This window comes from Mesoplodon densirostris, chromosome 2 (genome assembly GCF_025265405.1).
Source record: "Mesoplodon densirostris isolate mMesDen1 chromosome 2, mMesDen1 primary haplotype, whole genome shotgun sequence".
Lineage (NCBI taxonomy): Eukaryota > Metazoa > Chordata > Mammalia > Artiodactyla > Ziphiidae > Mesoplodon > Mesoplodon densirostris.
In genome coordinates, this window is record NC_082662.1 from 47,327,230 (window position 1) to 47,352,201 (window position 24,972).

Below are 24,972 nucleotides of genomic sequence, written 5' to 3' on the forward strand. Positions count from 1 at the left end.
CAGTCAACATTTACAGATGCACATAGGCTGTCTTGTCCACATCTTATAAGTGGGGAGGCTGAGGCTCAGAGAGGTGGTATGGCTTGCTCAAGGCCACACAGTAAGTCTGCTAGATGTCTCAGGTTCCCCTCCCTCACAGGGAGAGAATAAGAACAAAAGGAGATGATGATTTGGGTAGACTTTGGAGGAGGAAAAGAGAACCCCCTCCACCCCATGATATCATGCATATCCCAGAATCCTGATCTCTGAGTCCCACCCTCCAGTCTTTGCCCAGCAATTGGCCACCACTCATTCGGGCAGTATTTACTGAGCACCTAACCTGGGCCAGGCCTGCTCTGGGTGCCAGAGATACAGATGTGAATGAGTCCCAGCCCCAGGCCCTGGGCAGTTCATAGTCTGATGCAGTGGTTCTCAACTGGGGGTGATTTTGGCCAGGTCTGAAGACATGTTTGGTTGTTACAACTTGGGGTGGTAATATTATTGTCATTAGTGGGTAGAGGCCAGGGATGCTGCTAAACATCCTACAGTGCACAGGGCAGCCCCACAGCAAAGACTTGTCCATCTCAAATTGTCAGAGGTGCTAAGGTTGAGAAACTTTGGCCTAATGGAAGTATCAGAGACATATAAAGACACGAACAGCCCAGCAGGTCAATGCTGTGCTGAACGGCAGCATAGGGGCTGTGAAGTCCAGAGGAGGTACATCAGGCAGCTGGGGGTCGGAGTGTCAGGGAAGGCTTCCCAGAGAAGAGACGTCCCCTCCAGGGGGTTTGGAAAGATGACCATATGACAGGCATGTATGGAGAAGAGAAGGGCACATGGGACCAAGAACCAACTACAGATATGTAGGTGCCCTGGAGCCCAGAGTGGGAAGGAAGAGGAGGACAAGGGCTGGGTCAGTATGGCCTTGGAGCATGTGTTAAGGAGGAAGACTTCAGAGTCTGGGAAGGCATGGGGGGAAGGGGAGAGGAAAGCAGTGGGGAGATGTGAGCAGATGTCTGCTTTAGAAAGCTCCCTCCTCGTGTGCATACAGGCACTGCTGATAGGAGGGCAGATGGTAGCCATTCTGGACAGGAATCTGTCACTCTCTGGTTTATGCATGCCCGTAACTCAGCAATTCCACTTGTGGGCACACATGTCAGGGAAATATTCCCATAGGTCCATAAGGAGAGATGTATGAGGAAGTCTTAGTGTTATCTGTGGTGCAAGGGAGAGGAGGCAGCCTGAGGACCCATCTTCGGGAAGTGAATGGGCACTTTGGAGTCCCGCGCAGCAGTTAGGGGCAATAGGGGTACATGTAGCACCATGGATGGGACCTAAAACCTAGTGCTGAGGGAAAAAACTTTATAAAACATATGCACAAAAGAAGTTGCATCTTGCAAGGACACTTACAAACTGAAAATGTCCATTAAAACACATTAGAGTTGATAGGAGTGGGAAAGGAGGAGGGCTCTCGAGCATAAAAGGGAATAAATCAGAAAACAGAGAGGAAGAAGGCTCATGCAGGAATGGAGGGAAAGTGCTGGGTTGGGGGGTTGGACAAGAGCACAGACAGGAAGACCCGGCTAGAGGCTTTCGGGGCCTGGCAGGGGCCTGGGCTGCAGTGCAGGATGGAGAGGGTGACTGGACCTGTGCGAGATTGAGGAAGGAGAATTTTCAGAATCTGGTGGTTGACAGGAGGGAGAACGAGACGTCAGGATGGTGCCCAGGTTTCTGGGTGGATGACTAGGCCAATGGTGTCCCCCACTGAGTGTCCCTCAGGACCAGGAGCAGGTTGGGGGAGGGGTGAGTTCAGTCTGGACATGGTGAACTTGAGGGGCTTGTCAGCCATGCTAGTGGAGACCGCCCCCGGGTGCTGGCTGCACGTGGGAGGGATCTGAGATGGAAACAGATTTGGGATTCATCTGTGCTCAGGTGTGAGCTGAGATTCCCTGGGTGAGTGTGCAGAGCAGGAAGAGACGTAAGCCTGAGGGGCACCTACATTTAAACTCCTGCTGGGGATGAGGAACCCATGAAGTTGACCACACAGTCATCTTCCAACAAATGTAGGCCAAGGCCATCAGGATTCTGGGCCTGAGAGAGTAGGAAATGGGGTGGTCATTTTGCACAACCTTGTCCATTGCCAAGAATGTTCACAAGCATTGCCTCATTTGAATCTCACAGTAGCCATATGGAATTAAGGGGAAGGCAGGTTGGCTTCATTGCCTACGTTCTCCAGATGAGGACAGGGCTCAAAGACGATGGGTGTTGTCCAATGTCATGCCAGGAAGCAATAGAAGTGTGGATCCCAAAGGCCTCCCAACTTCCATGCTTGAGCCCTTTCCACCTAGAGACACTGCTGTTTTCATTGGCCAGCATCCTGGTCTTGGTGGCCTTAATAAATAACAGCCACCTATTCTGGGTCTGGGTGGTCTTGAAGCACAAAGGAGTCTGATAGGCTCAATTATTGGCCAAGTCCCCCAAGTAGTCTCGAGTTGGAAGGGTCAAAGAGCACTTCCCTTCTCTGAACCTTCCCTACCATCACCTGTAAAATGAGTTCTTACAGGATTTTATAGGAATCAAATTTTAAAAAGGAAGCAAAAAGACTTTGTAGGCTCTGTATTCAGGAAGGGAAAATAAATGAAGAGAATAAAAGGGAATCCTTAGGGAGCAGGCTAGAGGAGGAAGTGTGGAAAAGGAGGTTTGGATTTAGAGGAAAGGGAGCATTTGGACCAGGTGTTCTGCTGGGTGTGGGTGAGGTAGAAAGGAAAACACACACGGTCCTGGCCCTGGAAGGCTCCAAGTGTTATCCTTAGCCCTGCCGTCTGTCTCATCCCCGTGTCAAATAATGAGCAAGCCTACCAGCTCTGCTTCTGAGCTTCAGATCTCTTTTCTCCCCTGGCCTCTCACCAGCATTCTCCTTGTCAATCTCTTAATCCAGACTCCCCCATCAATCCTTCACCTGGCAACCCAGGCCTTCCTAAGACAAATTTGCCCATAGGTCTGTCAGTGGCTCACTGTCCTCTGCAGGATAAAGGGCTACAGGGCAGTCAGGCCCTCTGGTCCCCACCCACCTTGCTGGTCTTCCTCTTAACTCTTGCGGTAGCCCGCGTGCAGGCTGTTGCCCATCCGCGTGTCTCTGCACATGGGCTCCCACTGCCTAAAATGCCCAACTTCCCTTCAGCCCCCATCCATCTGTAGAGATAGTCCTCATCTCTGCTCCCAGGTCTGTGTCACCTCCTCTGTGAAACCTCCCTGAACCCCCCAGGGAACACCCACTCCTCTGCGCCTCCACTGCACAGGCTTGTGACCAGTGGGGGTTTAGATTGGTCTGCCAGCTGCCTGTCTTTCTTTCTAGACTAGGCTGTGAGCTGCCAAGACTGTAGCACCTGATGCCGGGCCCAGCAGCCAGTTGCTGGGTAACCCAGGGGTTGCAGGAAGGCTTACCTGGCCTGGAGGTCTTGTTCCCATCTCAGCTGTGGGGACGGAGGGTAGAGGTGGTTAACCTCAGAAACAGAGTGTGAGCACATCACTCCTTTCCTCAGAACTCTCCAGAAGGTCCCACTGTACGCTGAGGAAAACCCAAACGCTCAGACTCACAGCCCATTATCCCTCCCACCTACCTTCTACTCACACTCCTTGCTGCACCCCTGAGCCCGGCCCTCTCTGTTCCCTCCATGGGTAATGCTCTTGTGCAGACAACCCCCGGCCTCTTCCTTTGCTTGAATGCCTGCCCACCCTGTTTAAAACTTTTCTTCCATAGTCCTTGCTACCACCTGACAAACTCTTACATCTTATTTGTTTATTGTCTGTCTCTCTCCTCTACCTAATCAACTCCTAGAGGGCAAGGATTTTACCTGCTTTGCCTAGCGCTGTATACCCAGAGACTAGAACAGGCCTGGAACACGGAAGGAGCTTAGGAACTATAGGTTGACTGAATGGTTGAATAAATGAATGAATGAAGTGATAGTGGGGTATTGTGGGGCCCTGGGCTTACCCACGACCCCATAAGTACTCGGAAGGGCGCGGCGGGGCCGGTGCTTCCCGGGGGAGGGGTGGAGTCGGGTCGGCCACGCCCCCAGAAAGGCGGAACCAGAGGCACAAGGGCCGGCGCAGCCCGGAAGATTGAGGGAAGGGCACCGACGCCGCCGGAAGTTGTCGAACGATTCTCGGCGTCTGGACCGTGGCAGGAGAGTCAGGGAGCTGACATGGAGGTGCCGGAGCCGTTTGCGGCTTCTGACGACGCCATGGACTCGTTCCTGGAAAAGTTCCAGAGCCAGCCTTACCGTGGCGGGTTCCACGAGGACCAGTGGGAGGAGGTGAGCGGACCCGGGGTCTCCGCAAGTGTGTGTGTGTGTGTGTGAGTTTGCGCGCGCGTCGCCCGAACTCCTGGGGCCTCCAGGGCGCCGAGACGCCTCCCTCACCTCCGAGCCCTGCCGCTGCCAGCGGAAAGGTGGTTTCTACTTGAGTGTTAAAAATCGGCCGCGAAGTTTTGAGGGTCTTCTTAAGCTGCCAGTACGTTTAGGTGTCCAGGTTTGGGCGTCAGAAACTTGTGACTCCACCACTTACTGGCTGTAATACTGGGTCAGTTATTTCACCTATCTGAGCCCGTCCCCTCATTTGTAAAATTCCTCTAACTGTAACACCAACGTCGTGGGATTGTGGCGAAGCTGAAGTGAGAGGGTGGGTAAAGTGCCAGGAACATACGAGCGCTCAACTGATGGTGATTACTACCACTCTTATAAGAATGTGAGAACTGAAAGATCTTTAGGGATTGTTCTACACTCTGTTTTACAGATGGGAAACTGGAGCCTGGATAGGGAGAGAGAAAGGCAATCATGAAGATTTGCAAATTATGATGAGTAAGAAAACTTTGATGTAGAGACATGGAATTGGATGTACTCAGTGGAAAATCCTACTTATGTAGTTCATTCTTCTCTTAACAACCTCCAGGAATTTGAAAAGATCCCCCTATTTATGAAGAAAGCGCCATCAGAAATTGATCCCCGGGAGAATCCTGACTTGGCTTGCCTCCAGTCAATTATTTTTGATGAAGAGCGATCTCCAGAAGGTATCTTCAATGACTCTAACATTTGTTTTGCTCCTCCATTGAATTGAGATAAAGTGTGAGTCAGAAAGCTTCTGATGGATAACAAGAAGTAGTTAGCCCGAGCTAACTTGTCACTATTTATTCCAAATATACTCCTTTGGATACCTACTAAATGCTAGGCACTGGGGATACAGGAATGAATGAGACTGCCCTCAAAGGTTACATTCCAGTGGATAGCCAAACTGCCCTAAAGAATCAGGACAAACCTGTGTGATAAGTGCCAACGTGTAACTATAGGTGCTGTTGGAATACTAAAGGTGGGGGAGGTAGGAGTGGGCTTTCACTGGGTGGGAAATTTGAACTGAATTGTCACAATTTTGTAGGCTTTTGCTAAGTTGAGGAGGGTAATTTGCATTCCAGGGACTCAAACAACACGCACAAAAACAGAAGTGTAATTTCCCCCAGTTTCTTCTGTACTTAAAAAAAAAGTCCTTTCAGACTTCCCTGGTGGCATAGTGGTTAAGAATCTGCCTGCCAATGCAGGGGACATGGGTTTGAGCCCTGATCGAGGAAGATCCCACATGCCGCAGAGCAGCTAAGCCCGTGTGCCACAACTACTGAGCCTGTGCTCTAGAGCACGTGAGCCACAACTACTGAGCCCATGTGCCACAAGTACTGAAGCCTGCGCGCCTAGAGCCCGTGCTCCGCAACAAGAGAAGCCACCGCAATGAGAAGCCCGCGCACCGTAATGAAGATTAGCCTCCGCTCACTGCAACTAGAGAAAGCCCGCATGCAGCAACGAACACCCAACGCAGCCAAAAATAAATAAATAAATAAACAAATAAATAAGAAAAAAGCAAAATAATATTTGAGAAAAAGAGTCCTCTCTTCAAGAGCTAGGATAAGTATATATATATATATATATATTTTTTTTTTTTTTTTTTTTTTTTTTTTTTGCGGTACGCGGGCCTCTCACTGTTGTGGCCTCTCCCGTTGCGGAGCACAGGCTCCGGATGCGCAGGCTCAGCAGCCATGGCTCACGGGCCCAGCCGCTCCGCGGCATGTGGGATCTTCCCGGACCGGGGCACGAGCCCATGTCCCCTGCATCGGCAGGTGGACTCTCAACCACTGTGCCATCAGGGAAGCCCTATAGCATTCATTTTTGAGTTTTCCGTATTGGTTTCTTGGTTTTGTTTGTCATATATTACATTATTGCATGATTTAGAATTATTTTTAATGAGCCCTTTAAAAATTAGGAAACAGTGATCATTTTTCCTCTTTTTTGCAGAACAGGCCAGGACCTTTAAAGACGAGGGCAATGATTACTTTAAAGAAAAAGACTATAAGAAAGCTGTGATTTCGTACACTGAAGGATTAAAGAAGAAATGTGCAGACCCTGATTTGAATGCTGTTCTTTATTCCAACCGGGCAGCAGCACAGTACTATCTGGGTAATTTATTCCATTATTTAGTACTTTCTAAAAAATTAACTTATGATAAAAACAACTGTATGATGGCTAGTGGAGGGTTTGAGAGTGTCGGTGGAAGAGGAGCTGCTTCTCCCAGAAGCCTAGGATAGCTTACTCTACCTGAACTCTGCTTTTCTAGATAGACTTGGTGAAAAGGGAAACCAGGTAGGTTGTATAATTCTTACTGTCTGAACCAAATGAGTAACATCAAATACCTTAATACATGAGTTGGTATGATCTGGAATTTTTGAGCCCAAATGCTTCTACTCTCTCTCTCTCAAAAAAAAAAAAGTTTTTTTCTGGCCTCTTCTCAAGGATGCTAGAAGGGTTAAGGCAATAGAGTTCTTTATGTGAGAGAAACTGTATTAATACAAGGGAGAATTTCTCAAAGAGTATTCAATACTCAAAGAGTATTGAAGTAAAACATTCTTTGAACAAGTAAATTTGGACAGTGCTGCTTCTTCATGGGAGATTCGCAGTGCACATTAGTATGTTAATGCTGAGAAAACCTACAGCAAAGAACCTTACCCTGTGATTCTCAGGTTCTGTAAGCCCCCTTTTCAAGTAACACTTCTTAACATGCAGGACTGTTCTGCAGACATGACTTTGGGAAACACTGATTAATTATTTGGGTGGCATTATTGTTGGTGACTATAGTCTTGGTCGTATTAGACCCATGTTTCTTATCACAGAGTTTTAGAGAGGACCTGGAAATGACCTCAGCCTTTTCTGAGGAGCTGGTAGATAATAAGCCTTGCAGTCTAGCTGGGATAAGTCTGTTGGGACTCGTCACCATTGGAGCAGAGTTTCTTTCTAATCATAGGCCGCTCCAGCTGTTTTCTCCTTTAGAACTTTAGAGATTATTTGAGCCAACCAGCTCCCTCATTTTACATAGGCCCAGAGAGCGACCCCTTTGGTTAGTGCCAGAACCTTGACTAGAAACCCACTCTTCTAACTTCTGGAGGAATACATTTTCTTCATTCAGCAAACTGAGTTCTTGTTCCGTGCTAGGCACTGGCATCATAGAAGTGAGTTAAGACCTGACCTTTCCCTAAAGGAGTTTAATTCATTTACCTATTCAGACAGTAAATAGAAAGCATTTACTGTGTGCTAGGCACTGCACTGTGAATAAGAGCTACATAGTTCCTTTTCTTGGGGAACTAAAGAATGTCATGTATAGGGCTAATAAGACCAAAAACACCTTGAAAGAAAAAAACCACATGTAATGTGATAACCAGAGAAGCAAATGTGTAATACTCAGAGACATTCCTTAAATGGTGTCACTGGTATGGCCTACAGAGCACTTTCACATTTTTTTTAATCCCTCTTGACCTCATAGCAGCTATGTAAGATAGATGAGGTTAACAGCTTTATCCCTAGTTAGCAGAGCAAGAAACTGTAGTAAAATGTAGTAATAAATGTAGTAAAATGAATTGTTGAAGGGTACACAGTGCTAGCGTTAGGATGTGGAATCAAGTTTGATTCAGAATACACTAAATGGAAGACCCCTTGACCCATGCTTCTGGAGGTACCTGGTGCTGTTGATTCTTTAGTCCTGAGTACTTTGTAGGTTCTACAGTATAGCTTGGTAGCTTTGAGTTTTCCCTCTGCTGGCTTAGAAGTCAGTTTTCTCAAGCCTAATTAGGCATTTAGCCTGTGTCTCTGTTCTCCAGCTTTAAAATGTGTTCTCTGTTGTTCTCATTCTTGTTGTCTCTGTGGATTTATGGCTTTTTTGTGGCAGAGGGGAAGTGGTAGGGGTTGAACTGCATGTGTTCAGTCTACTGCCTTTAAACAGAAGTTTTTGGACTTCTCTTATATGTATTTTTTCCATAGTTAGGATCATGCTGTTCTTCCAATTTTGTATTCAGTTCTTTTCACTTAATTTTATAACAAACAATTTCACCTGTCATTAAATTATTTGTGAATACTGTTTTAATAGCTACATAAAGTTGCATCATATGGACATACCAGGGTTTACACTATTTGCTTTACTATTCTGCTGTTGTTGAGCATATAGCTGCTTTTAGTTTTTTTTTTTGCCGTACGCGGGCCTCTCACTGTTGTGGCCTCTCCCGTTGCGGAGCACAGGCTCCGGACGCGCAGGCTCAGTGGCCATGGCTTACGGGCCTACCCGCTCTGCGGCATGTAGCATCTTCCTGGACCGGGGCACAAACCCGTGTCCCCTGCATCGGCAGGCAGATTCTCAACCACTGTGCCACCAGGGAAGCCCTAGGTTTTTTTAAGTAATGCAAAAATGAACAAACTTAGTGATAAAGTTTTTCCAATAATTCTGGTTATTTAGGATTTGGCAAACTATGACTCACAGGCCACATCTGGATCCCTGACCTCTTGTGAGCTAAAAGTGTTTTTTACATTTTTAAAGGATTGTAAAACAAAGAAGAATGTAGCCTGTAACGTCTGAAATATTTACTATATGGCCCTTTAGAGAAAAATTTTGCTAACCCCCGGGCTAGAGTTTTAGAAGTGAAATTAATAGGTAAATACCAAGCTGTTAAGTAATACTTACAGTATAAACTAGAAAGTGAAAGTCTATCTCATGCCTCCTAGTTTGGATAACCAGTGTGTATGATTGCACACCTTTTTTAAATGCACTTACAAATGTATATTTGTGTGTACCTGTGTCTGTATATTTAGATTGGTTTGTTTTATAAAGATGGGCTTCTATACACATTGACCCACTTAAAATAACATAGCACAGACATCCTATCATGCTTTTACATGCAGAACTGTCTTACTTTAATAGCTGTATAGTATTTAGTAGTATGGATTTACCATAATTTATTTCATCATTACTAAATTGAGGATATTTAGGTTATCTCCAGCTTTTCATAATTAAAAGTAATGCAGTGGTTAACATGCTTTTACATTTATCCTTATACATTTTTGCAAGCATTTTTTTTTTGTTTTTTTGCGAGCATTTTTTTTTTAACATCTTTATTGTTTTGCAAGCATTTTTAAGGATCAGTTCTTAGAAGAGTATTGTTGGGTCAAAGTGTATGTAGAAAGTGCATGCCAATTTGCTCTCTAATTTACTCTTAGAGTGTCCTTTTTCCATATCTTCACCAACATTGGATATTATCTGTTTTTAGTTTTTACCAATTTCATGTTAATTTTAATTTCGCTAATCATTAGTGATGTTGAGTATCTCTCCATATGCTTACTAGCCATTTATATTTGTTCGGTGGGTTGCCTGATGCTGTAAACATTTCTAAGGTGCTTGATGAGCACAACTATATTTTTTTCTATTGGCTTGGCCAAAAAGTTCGTTCAGGTTTTTCTGTAAGATGTTATGGAAAAACCCGAACGAACCTTTTGGCCAACCCAATATAAACAGTTGCTCTGATTTTTATCTCTCCAAGATTGTCCAAGAGTGTTTTTGTTTCTACACACAAAATTTTGGAAGTAATCTGATCTCAAAACGTGTTTTCTCTTTTACTAAATGGTGTTTTGTTAGGCAATTTTCGTTCTGCTCTCCATGATGTGACAGCTGCCAGAGAGCTAAAACCCTGCCACCTGAAAGCAATAGTAAGAGGTAAGTCTTGTAGAGCTGCAGTATGATTGTCATCACGGAAAAGCTGGCATGCACTGCACCAGAAGTATTTTAAGTTTTGATATGAAGGTGCTAAGATACTAATGAAGTCACCTTATTTTTGCTATCTTGATATTAAGTCCTTGTCAACAGCAACATGCCTTTTTTTTTTTTTTTTTTTTTTTTTTTTTGCAGTACGTGGGCCTCTCACTGCCGTGGCCTCTCCTGTTGTGGAGCACAGGCTCCGGACGCGCAGGCCCAGCGGCCATGGCTCACAGGCCCAGCCGCTCCGTGGCATGTGGGATCTTCCCGGACGGGGGCATGAACCCGCGTCCCCTGCATCGGCAGGCGGACTCTCAACCACTGCGCCACCAGGGAAGCCCGCAACGTGCCATTTTTTAAAAGAATTCCCCAGAGAATAATCCAACCCTCTGTTTTAAGAATTTGTAGAGAAATTGAAACTCCTCATTTTAAATTAATAAAGATAAAATTAATTAAAATAAAGCAGGTCTAAAAGCCACATTCTATTTTTTTTTCCAAATTAGCTGATTGAAAGGCAAGATCTTCAAATGCCATGTTCATGTTAATTAAAAGATAAGTTATGGGACTTTTGCTGCTAGCTCTAATGCTGAGATGTTCCCAGATTATTTTTTCTCTTGTAGTCTGACCTTTGTATGTAATAATAGTGCTTTTATTACTTTTATACTTCACCTTTTCTTTGAGAAGCTCAAAGGTGATTTGTAAACTTTAATTTATTCATTACATATTAATCTCTGTATCCTCATGACCAACTTAAAATGCTTTATCAAAGTTATTGCTTAAGTAATCATAGTTAGGGGGTTTAAGTAGATCTAGGTCCTTCAGCTGTAGGGAAAGGAGGTACTAAACGAAGATGGGCAAGTAAATTGAGTATAGTCCTGTGGAATTTGCCACAGGCTGGAAGTCTGTACTTTAATTGAATTGTCACCTTTACCTTACCATGTGACCTTGGCGAGACACCCACTCTGAGTATCAGTATGCCCATCTCTGGAAGATAAGGTTGGATTCTATTGACATTTAAGCCCTTACAGTTCTGATATTTTTAAATTCTGTGGAAAGCCCAAAGAGGCTAACTGGAGAAAAAGCATGATTAAAGGAGAGGCAGCTTAAACTGGTAGCCATCAAGAACCATTTTAGGAGAGACCTAATGTCTTTGGTCTTGCCATTGCTTTTGTGAATGACTGAGACAAATTCTGCTTTCTCTCTCCATTTAAAGAAAGTCATCTGAGATGAACTTTATTCTTCTCATTTATAGATGAGGAACCTGAAGCTCAGGGATGCTCAGTCCTTTGTCTAATGTTTAGTTGGTAAATGACAGCCAGATTTCCAGTCCAGATCTGTGTGATTCCAAAGACTGTGTTCTTTGCCACTAAGCTGTAGCCTTCCCTACTTTAAGAGTCCTTGATACCAGAAAGGCTTACAGGAGTTTTGAGCTGAATGGGCCCTAGAAATCTTTCTGATCTAAGATACAAGAAATAGTCTTCCTTGTCTGGGGAATGTACTACAAGGGTCTTTATCATCCATTTCCCCTTCAGGGTACTGGCTGGTAGCTGGTTAAGGTTGGGGGTCCCGTTCAAGGATGGCTCTTCCCATGCCTGTTGTCCACAGATACTAAGGGTTCTGGGTTCTACAGGTGCCTTATGCCATCTGGAACTGAAAAACTATGTCGAGGCTGTGAACTGGTGCGATGAGGGGCTGCAGATAGATGCCACAGAGAAGAAGCTTCTGGAAATGAGGGCTAAAGCAGACAAGTTGAAGGTTGGTGGCAAAATCAGCCAATTGGCATTTGTTAATTAGCATTAATTAATTAATTAGCATTTCCCAGATTGTATCTTGGGTCACTGTAAACTTTTTCTTCTTTAAAACAAAACCCAGGGAATTCCCTGGCGGTCCAGTGGTTAGGACTTGGCGCTGAGGGCCCCGGTTCAATCCCTGGTCAGGAACTAAGATCCCACAAGCCATGTGTGGGATCAGCCAAAACAACAACAGCCAGCCAAACAACAACAATAACAAACAAAACACAAAATCAGTCCCTACCCTTGGCACTCTGGAGGATACAGATAAGTAAACAAGCAAGTAAATAAATAATTATAACATGATAGAGGCAAGGAAAAATACACAGTACTTGATAAATTTATGACTATTATGATTTGAATAAATAGATTAGTGCCATAGTCTAGTCTGCACACTGAGTATAGCTATTGAAAGAGAGGAGGGGAAAGGACAGTTAAACATTTAAGCAAAATCTTAAGCTTCTATAATACTGTGTAACTCCCAGCATTAAGACACCTATAACTTGCTCATGAAATGCTACATTTCTGGCACATAACAGCAACAGTGATGATAAAATTAACTCTGTAGTCTGTAGTAACAGACTGCCAACACTACCAAAAAAAAATCTAACATTTAGATAGCACTTACTGTATGTATGTTCCAAGTGCTATTTAAAAATTTTTACTTATATGAATCCATCTGAACCACACACAGTTCTATAAGAGAGGCACTATTCTAATTCACCTTCCACTAGTGAGGTAGCTAAAGCAGAGAGAGCAACTGCCCAAGTCACACAACTGGTGAAGCTGGACTTCAAAGTCAGGCTGTTCGGCTCCAGAGTCCACATCCTTAGTCCTGTGCATTATTGCCTCACAAGTCTGTTCAGTACAAATCCAGACTTGAGTTCTCTTGATTCCTGGTCTAGGTTCACTGCTTATACTATGGAATGGGAATTTTCAGTGCCAAGGGAGCCTAGAGCCGGCCCTGAACAGGAATAAGTTTTAGTCAGAGGTCATTTTGGTCATATCTACAAAAGTAGATATGTGTGGACCCACATGGCTCAATAACAGAATTCTCAGCCTAGGCAACTAGGTGTGGGCCAGAATTTCTAAAAGTGGTATACACAGGAGAGAAGATCTAGAGGGCTACTCTGGAAGGCCATTGCCAAGCTTGTCTGCAGAAAAACCCTTGTTTGACCTAAACGAAAGCTTTTAGGTCCTGCAGCATAATTAAAGGGAGATTTCAGGGCCCAAAAGCCTGACATTAGGTATAGGTGACATTGCTTGCAGAGTATCAGGATTATACCCTTTTATCTGAGTATAAATTGATTCTGGATTCCCATGTGCTTGGTATATGTGAGCAATAGACCCATATGGTTATGTTAAGATCAGACAAAATAGACTTCAAGGCAATGACTGTTACCAGAGATAAAGCAAGGCATTTTTTTTTTAATGATGAAAGAGTCAGTTTATCAAGCATATTTAACAATTCTAAATGTGTATGTACCTAATAATAGAACTTCAAAATGTATGAAGCAAAAATTGACAACTCAAAGAAGGAAGAGACAAATGTATAAATAGGTAGAAAGGTCAACATCCCTCCCTCAGAGTAACTGATAGACTTAAGTAGATAAAGAAATCAGTAAAGAGAAGTGATGTCAGCAAAAATAGCCAACTAAAGACCTGGAAAATTTTTCTCCATAAAGTCCGTGGAAAATGGACAAAAATGCTCAATCAACTTTTTCATAACTCTGAAATGAACTTGCAGCAATCTGGGTAGTGTTTGTTCAAGAAAAATGGCTGAACCTCCGTAAGAACAGCAAGCTTTGTGGCATTTTTAACTTGCCCTATCCCCATCTCCTCCCGCCCTAGTTCCATAGTAGCCTTGAAAGCCAACAGCCCACAATCATGGTGAAAATGAAGCAGCCTGGCAGCCACCAGAGGAGGCAGAACAGGATTAGAGCTCCTTCAAAGCCCCATTCCCAGAGGATTGTCATTATTTGACTATCTAGAAGATCCCACTTACAAGTTGTTTTTATTTGACACACCTTGAAGCTATCCCAGTAGGAAAAGCTTTTTCACAGAGTGTTGGTGTAGGAGGCATTTGTTAAAAACAATTTGAGGCAGTTATTTAAGATTTCATCTGCCTGAGGCAGTGGAAAACCCCTGAGGCAAATAATAGGCTTACCAGAAAACTTAACAGGAAAAGCTGGGGAATGAGATTCTGTAGGGGCTTTGAAAAGCTCCAACATATTCCTGGGAATCTAGAGGGTCACATATGTGCTCTTGCCCTATGCATGTGCTCAGGAAAGATCTGAGAATGTCCTAAGCTCTAACCTCTGGCTGATTTGGAAGCTTTGTGGCAGCAGGAAGTGAAGGCTAAGGCTGAATTGTTAACTGCTGGGGTGATTGTTGAAGCGTTGTTCAAACGAGCCTGCAGAGCCCCTTGGCAAAGACTGGGAGACTTTTTGGCTTCAGGTGTTTAGGGAAATCTGTCCAGTCATTATCTCACCAATAAGCTAACTGGAGACTTTATTAGTCACATATAACAGAGAATACAGGCTTTACAGAATTGGTTCAGAAAAGTCACTAAACAAACAATAGCAACAGCAGCAACAAACACTGGGGAGGGGAGAGAGAGAATATGATTGCCAGAGTTGCCACATTATGTTATTTTAAATGTCCAGTTTTCAACAAAAAATTACAAGACATGCAAAGGATCAAAGTGTGGTCCATATCCAGGAAAAGAAATCAACAGAAATTGTCCCTGAGGAAGCCCAGACATGAGACTTAAAAGGTAAAAGACTTTCAACCAGCTATTTAAAATATGTTCTAAGAACTGCTGCCTGAAAAAAATGCACAACCTAGAAGTTGCGAATTAAGTTTTATTCAGCAGACTTACTGAGGACTTAAGCCTGGGATACAGCCTCTCAGATAGCTCTGAAGGACCGTTCTGAACAGGTAGGGGAGAAGCAAAGATATAGGGAAAAAAAACCCCATGTGGTCAAACATCAAAAGACTACTGCTAATTAAAAACAGACATTTCAAGTTAATGAATTTAACGCTTTTCTATATGGGAAGATGGGCTTATTGAAATTACTCCTTGGATATGCACGTTTACTATAGGACCAGTATTCTGTTTTTTCCATGCTGAGCATCCCTTAGGATGCACCATCAGGGTGGCTGCAGTGGCTGATGGCTTGATGGCCACAAAATTCTTTGTTTATTGAAATGGCAGGTTACATTCTTTATCCACAGTGCCTCCTCTTGATCATAAATTCAACCAATGTTTGGGAGGCATTTGATGACCAATTTTTTCCCACTGCGCTAGGAAGGCTCATTCCTAGATCAGGCAAAGAGTCTGTTGGTAGGCTACTCAGTGTGCTAATTTTGGATCAGGTCCTGTTGATAATCTTAAATTCTCTGGATCGCCTCTCTTACTAGTCTGTTATCCAGGAAATGTTTTCCCTTGTTGCTTCTTCCTATATCTAGAGTTGCACTATTACAGTTATTCTGTGTAGAGTTGTATATATGATCAACTGCCTCAAGATGTTTAACCATCATTAATTTTGTTGGAGGCCTGGTTACACATTGGGTAGTGCAAGAGACAGCAATCTTATAAAACAGACAGGATATAAGTAATATAGCTAGTAAATTAATAAAGTTGTAGTGTAGCAAAGAGAGGCACAGGTATAAATAATTTGAAAACAACAAGAGAGAGCAAGTTAAAATAATGGTTAGTATAGCTAGTTGTAATATTGTCACAGTAAACCATCAGGTCCACAGGGGAGCCAGCTGGAGAAGCCAAATGCAGGAGGGATCAGGTAGAGAGAAAAAAATTAATATTTCATCTTTGTTTACAAAGGTATACTTTCTCAATTGGTTGTAGGTCATGGTTGCCATAAGAGGAAAGCTTTTTGGAAAGCCAAAATTAAAAGCTAGTATAGTTCAGAAAAAGTCATAAAATTATAAATCATATTTATCAGTTCATTCAGTCCCACGTAATTAAGTCCTGTTGATCTAGATGGAGGCATTGGGTCTTCCATTAGAGTTTTGTAATTTCTTTTTTTTTAAAATAAATGTATTTATTTCATTTTATTTATTTTTGGCTGCATTGGGTCTTCGTTGCTGTGCACGGGCTTTCTCTAGCTGCGGTGAGCGGGGGCTGTTCTTCGCTGTGGTGCACGGGCTGCTCTTTGCTGTGGTGCGCGGGCTTGTCATTGCGGTGGCTTCTCTTGTTGTGGAGCACGGGCTTTAGGTGCGCAGGCTTCAGTAGTTGTGGCTCATGGGCTCTAGAGCGCAGGCTCAGTAGCTGTGGAGCACGGGCTTAGTTGTTCCGCAGCATGTGGGATCTTCCCAGACCAGGGCTTGAAACTGTGTCCCCTGCGTTGGCAGGCAGATTCTTAACCACTGCGCCACTAGGGAAGCCCCTTCTGTAATTTCTTACCCATTTCAGTGGTATGATCTAAAAGTTATCAGAAATTAATATTTTTCAAAGTCCTTCTTGTGAATCTTCTTGAAGATTTTCATTTTATAAAAGCATCAAAGTAAAACTGATTGTCTGTAAATGACAAAAGACTTAAAATGGCATGGTTAAAGATCTGATTACAATGTAATTGACAAGAAACTTGGTTATTTCTGTGACATACAACATTTTAAGATAATAATTAGAATTATGACTGATAACATACCAGGACAATCAGATTTTTAGGAATTCCATATAAAATTTGGAATATCTATATTAACATTTACCCACACAGCATAATCTAAGAAGGTTTATCTCCAATCACTTGACAGTGTTTTTCAAGTAATTTAACATACCAAATAAACCTAATTAGTTTAATATTCCTCTGAGATGCCTCAGGGTTCCTTTGAAGCTTCCCAGAGTTAGCTGGAGGTCAAAAGAACTTCAGTTAGAATTTGATATTTGGGAAGTGTGTCAAGAATATCAAAAAGGTTTCAAAAGGTTTGACTTGGTCAAATAGGTTCATAGGTCATTGTGAAACAATACTTATTCACTTCACCAAAGTGACAAAAGATTTCAAAAACAGGGACGCTCCTGGTGGTGCAGTGGTTAAGAATCTGCCTGCCAATGTACGGGACATGGGTTCGATCCCTGGTCCGGGAAGATCCCACATACCATGGAGCCCATGTGCCACGACTACTCAGCCTGCAAGCCACAACTACTGAGCCTGAGTGCCACAACTACTGAAGCCCGCGTGCTGTAGGGCCCACGTGCCACAACTCCTGAGCCCATGTGCTGAAACTAATGAAGCCCGTGCACCTAGAGCCCGTGCTCCACAACAAGAGAAGCCACCACAGTGAGAAGCCCATGCACCGCAACCAAGAGTAGCCCCGCTCGCCGCAACTAGAGAAAGCCTGCATGCAGCAACGAAGACCCAATGCAGACAAAAAAAAAAGATTTCAAAAGCAAATACACATCACCTAAAGGCAAAGAAACCCATATAATCTGTTATCAAAAACAGTATTCCAAGAAAATTTTTTTCTCTTAATAGAGAGAGGAACCAAATCTAGTCCTGCACTAACCTACTTCTAGTAACAAAATCCATTTACCTCGTTACTTTAGTCCCAGACTGACCATGTGCAAAACTTTTTCAAGGCTTCCTTTCTACAAACCTTCCACAACTTTCTGTATCCATATTAGTTTGTTCCTTATTTTTCCATCTACAAACAACCAGCTCTAGGACAAAATCACTTGTTCCCCTTAAAATGTATTTCCATTCCTCATACCTTCTTTTGCTGAAAACACACATCATACTTTACTTGCATACTGAAACATTTCCCTTATTGTTTTTAGTGGCTTTAATTACATATTACAGTTTTAACCTTTAAAAATCTTAATCTCTAGCAAAAACTGACAAGCAGCAAGTAATTGTGAACTGTTTGTCATACTAGCATTTCCTGATTGGCAAATTTAGGAATATTCTAGAACCTCTAGAAACATATATCTTCTCATAGCGTAATTTCTTTCCTCAATGTGGTACAAGACATGTCTAATAAACCCAAACATCTTTACTTTCCCTCTTGTAAGGAGACAAAAGTAGGTAAATTTAGACCTATTTAGCAATTAATGTTCCAGTATTTTATTTGAAATGACTTGGGTATTCAGTGAATTCTCATCATTTAATTTAACTTAGCAAAACTCAAGTTACCAAAAATCAGGAGAAACTATTTTAGATAGACATACCCAAAACATAATTATTCCTAAGAGTTCACCTGTAAACTCTTGTCTCATTTACCTTTATTTTATAACTTACGAAGATATCATCATACTGCGGATGAAGAATGTCACCTGCCATTATCAGTAAGCAGAGGATGTTGCAGCCATCAAGCCATCAGCCACTGCAGCTGCCCCTGACTGTGCACCCTGAGGGGATTCAGGATGGAGGAAAAAACAGGATACTGGCCCTAGATAGTTAGATATAACATATATATCAAAGGAATGATTTCAGTGAGCCCAGACTCTTGCATCTTCCCATACATAGAAAAGTGTTAAATTCATTAACTGAGATGTCTGTTTTTATTTAACAGTAATCTTTCGATGTTCCGACTACCTGGTTTTATGTAGAAACTATATATCCTGGCTCCTCCCTTACCTCTTCAGAACAGTTCCTAGAGCTGTCTGCCTCCCAGGCTTAAGTCCTCAGCAAGGGCTTAAGAGGCTGCCTCCCAGGCGTAAGTCCTCAGCAAGTCCTCCAAATAAAACATAATTCTCAACTTTCAGGTTGTGCATTTTTTTCAGTCAACAATACCAAGTTAATTTTTCTTGCTGATAAACTCTGCAACAGAAATAACATGAACTTAGTTAACCTAGGTACAATAAAAGTAAGGTATGTCTATATTGATTAAACCAACAAGCTAGCTCTATTACCAGATACAATTTAATATTGAATATTTCCTAGGTCATGTGAACCTGCAACTCATTCTGGCCAGTTTCCATTATATTTAGAAAAATTTAATTTGTAAGTGCTTACTTTTAAGTCAATTAAATGGAGCTGTTTTATAAACTTAATTTTGATAATATTTTCCAGAGGTAGAGACATCTTATATATATAATGTACACACAGACATATAAGCAGACAAAACTAGAGATCTCATAGCTTTAACATGTAGTTACAAATCAGGTATTATAATATAAACTTACTAGTTTATAAGTAGCAATTGGAATAAGTTAAATTTATTTGCTCAGATGACTAAGGCTTATGCTGTTTGTGGAAAAGACTTAAGGTTTATATTTGTCCTTGATAAATCCCTTAAGGAGGCTATAAGTTAGATTTTGAGTGAGGGAGCCTTTCCAGCAGTTTGAGTTTAAAAGAGCCCTTTTGTCTCCTTTGGTTTCAGGTTTTACCTGATTGAGCTAACTAGGCTCAGTCTCAGCTGTTTGTGGGCTGTATTTACATTTCTGATTTGTAGAGGTTTGCAACATACAGGCAGTTGCTTTAAATTCTCTAAAGAACTGGTCTGCTGCCTAAATGGTATTAAAAGATTGATTTGCCCAACTATATTTTCTTTAATTTGCATTTTTATATCAGTGAGAAAATTTCCAACTATCTGAAAATTAAGAGTTCTATGTTCTAGAACTTTAGGGTTCAATTTATCATGCCTTCAAAAGTTTGCACAAGGCATTCAACCAAGGCTCTCTTTCTGAGTGTATAGGGTAAACCCAGAGCAAAAGTCTCTATTATTATTTTTATTGGCCGCTGCATGTTAACTCCCAGCTTTTATTTCATATAGTGTGGGCTCAGGTAACCTTGTTGGTTTCTTTTAGTATGTTTAATTAATATTGTCTGGGGGGCAGATTTATATGCGCTGTCTTATAATAGCAGGCAGGGGAAGCATTCCCCAGTGAGACATAATGTCTATCCTACAATATAATTAGGCAAAAGGGATATAACCATCTTACATATAGCCCTTTTAAATACACCAATTTATATAAACTTTCTATTCTGTCAACTTTTAAAAAAAATTATTAATTTAATTATTTTTGGCTGCGTTGGGTCTTCGTTGCTGTGCACGGGTTTTCTCTAGTTGTGGCGAGCGGGGACTACTCTTCGTTGTGGTGTGCTGGCTTCTCATTGCGGTGTCTTCTGTTGCAGAGCACGGGCTCTAGGCATGCAGGCTTCAGTAGTTGTGGCTCTCGGGCACAGGCTCAGTAGTTGTGGCACACAGGCTTAGTTGCTCCATTGCTCCACGGCATGTGGGATCTTCCTGGACCAGGGCTCGAACCTTTGTCCCCTGCATTGGCAGGCAGATTCTTAAGCACTGCGCCACCAGGGAAGCCCTATTCTGTCATCTTTTATACCTTTAACTAGTTTCCATCAGGATCCGATCAACAAGCCTTGGTCTTAACAACAGTCCTAGAAGCTTTCTTTTCTTTTTATCCCTCAACTATTTTATCTATTTTTGTATAAAAGGCTCTGGGGTCCCCAGTGAGAGATTGAGCCAAGGCACTCAGGTCTTTTTGTCAATCTTTTAACTTGATTAATTGGCCTAACTGTTGCCCCAAGTAATTGTTAGTCGGGTATCTCAGTGTAGTTTTTTTCTAGCCTTTTAAATACACACACACACACATACACATAACACATAGTTTTTAAACTGGGGTAAATAGAATGGACTTGTTTGGGGCCCTTTAATGTTGGGGACCAATAGAGGGTCCCTTTGGCCCATCCAACCTTAGGTAGTGTTGTATCAGAACCTTTTTAATCCTATTAATGTTCATTTTATTTATCCCATTTCTTAATAACCGTCTAAAGATTTCTTTATCCATTTGGGATGAGACCCTTTAAAATTTCCACCTTGTTGGGAAGAAATCTCTAGACTTTCTTTCAGTTTTTTTCTTACTTCCCTGTTAATCAACCTAATTAACATTAATTATCCTAATGTTTTTGTTAGCATCTGTAAGACCCATTGAGGGGAAGCAGAGATCACAAATAAGGCTTCCCAAACTGTTTTTTTTATTTGTTTGTTTTAAATTAAGGAGTTCTAGGAATTCCCTGGCTATCCAATGGTTAGGACTCCACGCTTTCACTGCCTAGGGCTCGGGTGCGAAGTAAGATCCTGCAAGCCGTGTGGCCAAAATTAAATTAATTAATTAAATAAACAAACAAACTAAGGAGTTCTTAGGTTAACCATTTTACATATATATTTTTTCCACCTTCTAATTTGGCTTTATCATAGGTACCAGTAAAATAGCTGTTTATAATGAGAGCTCTCTAAAAAATATACCAATTTAGAATTTTCTCCAATTTAAAAGATCCATTGTCTGGCCATTAACTAGATATATCCTAATAGTGACTCAAACCAATAAGGTGCAAGAGGCGTCCCCACAGGAGAGTGCGAAGGATGCTGCCTATACAAGATCTAGAAAGTGTACTCCCAAAAATAGTGTAAGAAAGTAAAGGCCTTTGTTGTACAGGCTGACGCAACTAAGGTTCAGATGACAAAAGCCCCTGAGAATTGACACAGTCAGACAAGAGACTGCTCAGAATCCCAGTCTGTTCGATTGGTTGTGAAATGTACACCATATGTGTACCTTCCAGATGGCAGAGAACAGGCTCTTAAAACACACACACACACACACACACACACACACACACACACACACACACACACTCACTCTCTCTCTCTCTCTCTCTCTCTCTCTCTCTCTCTCTCTCTCTCTCTCTCTCTCTCCACATTGAAGAAGATCAGGTAGAACGTTTTCATCTCAAAGGCACAGGGAGAGAAATGCAAGTTCCCTCTAGAAGGGCTTTTGCTTCTTTAAGGTCAGAATTCTGCAGAGATGTTTTATCAAGCTGTCTTTCTCTAACTTAACTGCGAACACAATAAAAGAACCTCCCCTTGGCCATTTTCAGGGTGAGATTTCCTTTAATTACCAATTAAGTAAGTACAAGTTTTGTACGTACATAAACCTGGCTGGGGTGTTAGTTGGAGGCTGGCTTTCTGATGCCCCTCATTTAGAAAAGATATTAGGCCAGCCTCTCACCCAATCACACAGTCCAGATCACTCAGTATCTCTTGACTGAGCAACTCGCAGTGTCTTCCAACCAGGATGTACTTTTTCCTGTTATCTTTCAGCTGGGCTCCCCCAGTATCTTTTCAGCTAGGGAGCCAGATACTGGTTATATACAACTGGATAAAACTCAAGCAACCAATAATCGGGAGATCTGAGAACCAAGAGAGACTCACCCAAATTTGTTTGGACTCTGAGGCAGACGGGCACAAGAGGCCTCTGCTGGTACCAAGACTCCAGCTCCTTGTAGAGGTCAGGTGAAGCAGAGAAGTCTGCCCTGAGTCCCTTTGTGGTCACCAAAACTGTCAACTGAAAAAAAAATGCACAATCTAGAAGTTGAGAATTATGTTTTATTCAGCAGAGTTACTGAGGGCTTAAGCCTGGGATACAGACTCTCATATAGCTCTGAGGGACTGTTCCACATGTAGTGGAACATCAAAAGATTACTGCTAATTAAAGAAACACATTTCAAGTTAAAGAATTTAGCACTTTTCTATGTATGGGAAGATGTAAGAGTCCGGGCTCATTGAAATTATTCCTTTGATATGCACCATAAATATCTAGGGCCAGTATTCTCTTTTTTCCATCCTGAATTCCCTCAGGGTGTGCTCTCGGGTGGCTACAGTGGCTGATGGCTTTATGACTACAACATCTTTTGTTTACTGAAATGGCAGTTGACATTCTTTGTCCACAAAACGAAAGGAAACAATGTCTAAAGAACTTCAAAAAAATACATGGGGGGGCTTCCCTGGTGGCGCAGTGGTTGAGAGTCTGCCTGCCAATGCAGGGGACACGGGTTCGTGCCCCAGTCCGGGAAGATCCCACATGCCGCGGAGCGGCTAGGCCCGTGAGCCATGGCCGCTGAGCCTGCGTGTCCGGAGCCTGTGCTCCGCAATGGGAGAGGCCACAACAGTGAGAGGCCCAGGTACCGCAAAAAAAAAAAAAAAAAAAAAAACAAAAAACATGGGAACACTCACTCACCAAATAGGGAATATCATTAAAGAAAAATTAACAACTGAAATGAGAAATTCACTAAGGGGTTCAAGAATAGAACTTTGAAGATAGGTCAATTGTGATTACTCAGTCTGAGGAATAGAAAGAAAAAAGAACAAAGAAAGATGAAGAGAGACTGAGAGACTTATGGGATGCCATCAAGCATATCATAGGCATAATGAGAGTCCCAGGATAGAGAAAGGGGTAAAAGAATATTTGAAGAAGTAACAGCCGAAAACTTCCCAGATTTGATGGGAAATAGTAAGCTACTCTCCCAAGAAGCTTAACAAACACCAAGTAGGATATACTTAAAGAAATCTATATCCAGACACATCATAATCAAACTGTTAAAAGTCAAAGACAAAGAAGAGAATCTTAAAAGCATCAAAAGAGAAGTGACTCTTCATATATGAGATCCTCAATAAAATTAATAGCTGATTTCTCATCAGAAACCATGTTAGCCAAAGGGCAGTGGGATGACATGAAAAGTGCTGAAAGAAAAAGACTGTCAACCAAGAATTCTATATCCAGCAAACTTACCCTTCAAAAATGATGGAGAGGAAGAAGTAAAACTCTATTTGTAAATGATATGAGCTTATATATAGAAAATTCTAAAGAATCCACTAAACTATTGGAACTAGTAAATTAGTCCACCAAGCTGGTAGGATATGTCAGAATACACCGATCAGCTGTATTCTCTACACTTTTAATGAACATTCCAAATGTGGAATTAAGAAAATTCCATTTACTAGCATCAAAAAGAATAAAATATTTAGGAATAAATTTAACAAAAGTAGCATAAAACTTATACTTTGAAAATACAAAACATTGTTGAAAGAAATTAAACCTAAATAAATGGGAAGACATCCCATATTCATGGATCAGATCTTTTTAAAAAAATTTTTATTTACTTATTTTATTATTGGCTGCATTAGGTCTTAGTTGCAGCACGCAGGATCTTTGTTGGGATCATCACTGTAGCATGCGGGATCCTCTGCTGCGGTGCACGGGCTCCTTGTGGCGCATGGGCTTCTCTCTAGTTGTGGCCCGTGTGCTCAGTAGTTGCAGCACACGGGGTTAGTTGCCCCATGGCATGTGGGAACTTAGTTCTCCGACCAGGGATCAAACCCACATCCTCTGCATTGGAAGGCGGATTCTTAACCACTGGACCACCAGGGAAGTCCCTTATGGATCAGATCTTAATATTGTTAAGATGACAGTACTCCCTAAATTGGTGTACAAATTCAATGTAATCTTCCTCAAAATTTCAATTAGTTTATTTGAAGAATATTGACAAGCTGATTGTAATATTCACATGGAAATTCAAGGGACCCAGAATAGCTAAAACAATCCTGAAAAACAAAAATAAAGTTAGAGAACTCAAAATTCCCAATTTCAAATCTTACTATAAAGCTATAGTAATAAAGACATTGTGGTACTGGTGTAAATATAGACATATAGATCAATATAATAGAATTGAGAGCTCAGAAATAACCCCTCACATTTATGTATAGATGATTTGCGACAAGGGTACCTAGACCGTTTAATGGGGAAGGAATAGTCTTTTCAACAAATGATTCTGGGACAACTGGATATCCACGTGCAAAAGAATGAACTTGGACCCTACCCCCCCCCCCCCCACACACACACAACCTCGAAATGGTTCAAAGAACTAAAACTGTAAAACTCTTAGAGGAAAACATCAGCATAAATCTTCATGACTTTGGGTTAGGCAATGGTTTCTTAGATATGACACAAAACGCATAAGCAACAAAAGGACAAATAGGTAAACTGGACTTCATCAAAGGTTAAAAACTTTTGTTCTTCAAAAGACACCATTGAGAAAGTGAAAAGGCAACCCACAGAATGGGAGATAATATTTATATCATATATCTATAAGAGACTTTTATCTAGAATATATAACGGACCCTTTAACATGTCAATAATTAAAAAGACAACCCAATTATTTAAGTGGGCAAAGGATCTGAATAGATGTCACTCCAATATAATACAAAAATGACTGACAAACACATGAAAGATGCTCAACATCATTAGTCATTAAGGAAATGTAAATCAAAACCACAGTGAGAT

General features: G+C 42.0%; 1 protein-coding gene across 1 annotated transcript in view; it reads left to right on the forward strand.

Annotated features, from left to right (window-relative positions):
• Nucleotides 1–4,142: 4,142 nt before the first annotated feature.
• The window catches only part of TTC4 (tetratricopeptide repeat domain 4), a 32,618-nt gene continuing 11,788 nt past the window's right edge, over nucleotides 4,143–24,972 (forward strand). Inside the window, exons 1-5 of the mRNA XM_060089855.1 lie at nucleotides 4,143–4,295; nucleotides 4,930–5,047; nucleotides 6,315–6,476; nucleotides 9,970–10,047; nucleotides 11,717–11,841. Of these exons, the coding sequence (XP_059945838.1) occupies nucleotides 4,185–4,295; nucleotides 4,930–5,047; nucleotides 6,315–6,476; nucleotides 9,970–10,047; nucleotides 11,717–11,841 (594 nt within the window). The 5' untranslated portion in view covers nucleotides 4,143–4,184. The remainder of the gene's footprint in view (nucleotides 4,296–4,929; nucleotides 5,048–6,314; nucleotides 6,477–9,969; nucleotides 10,048–11,716; nucleotides 11,842–24,972) is intronic.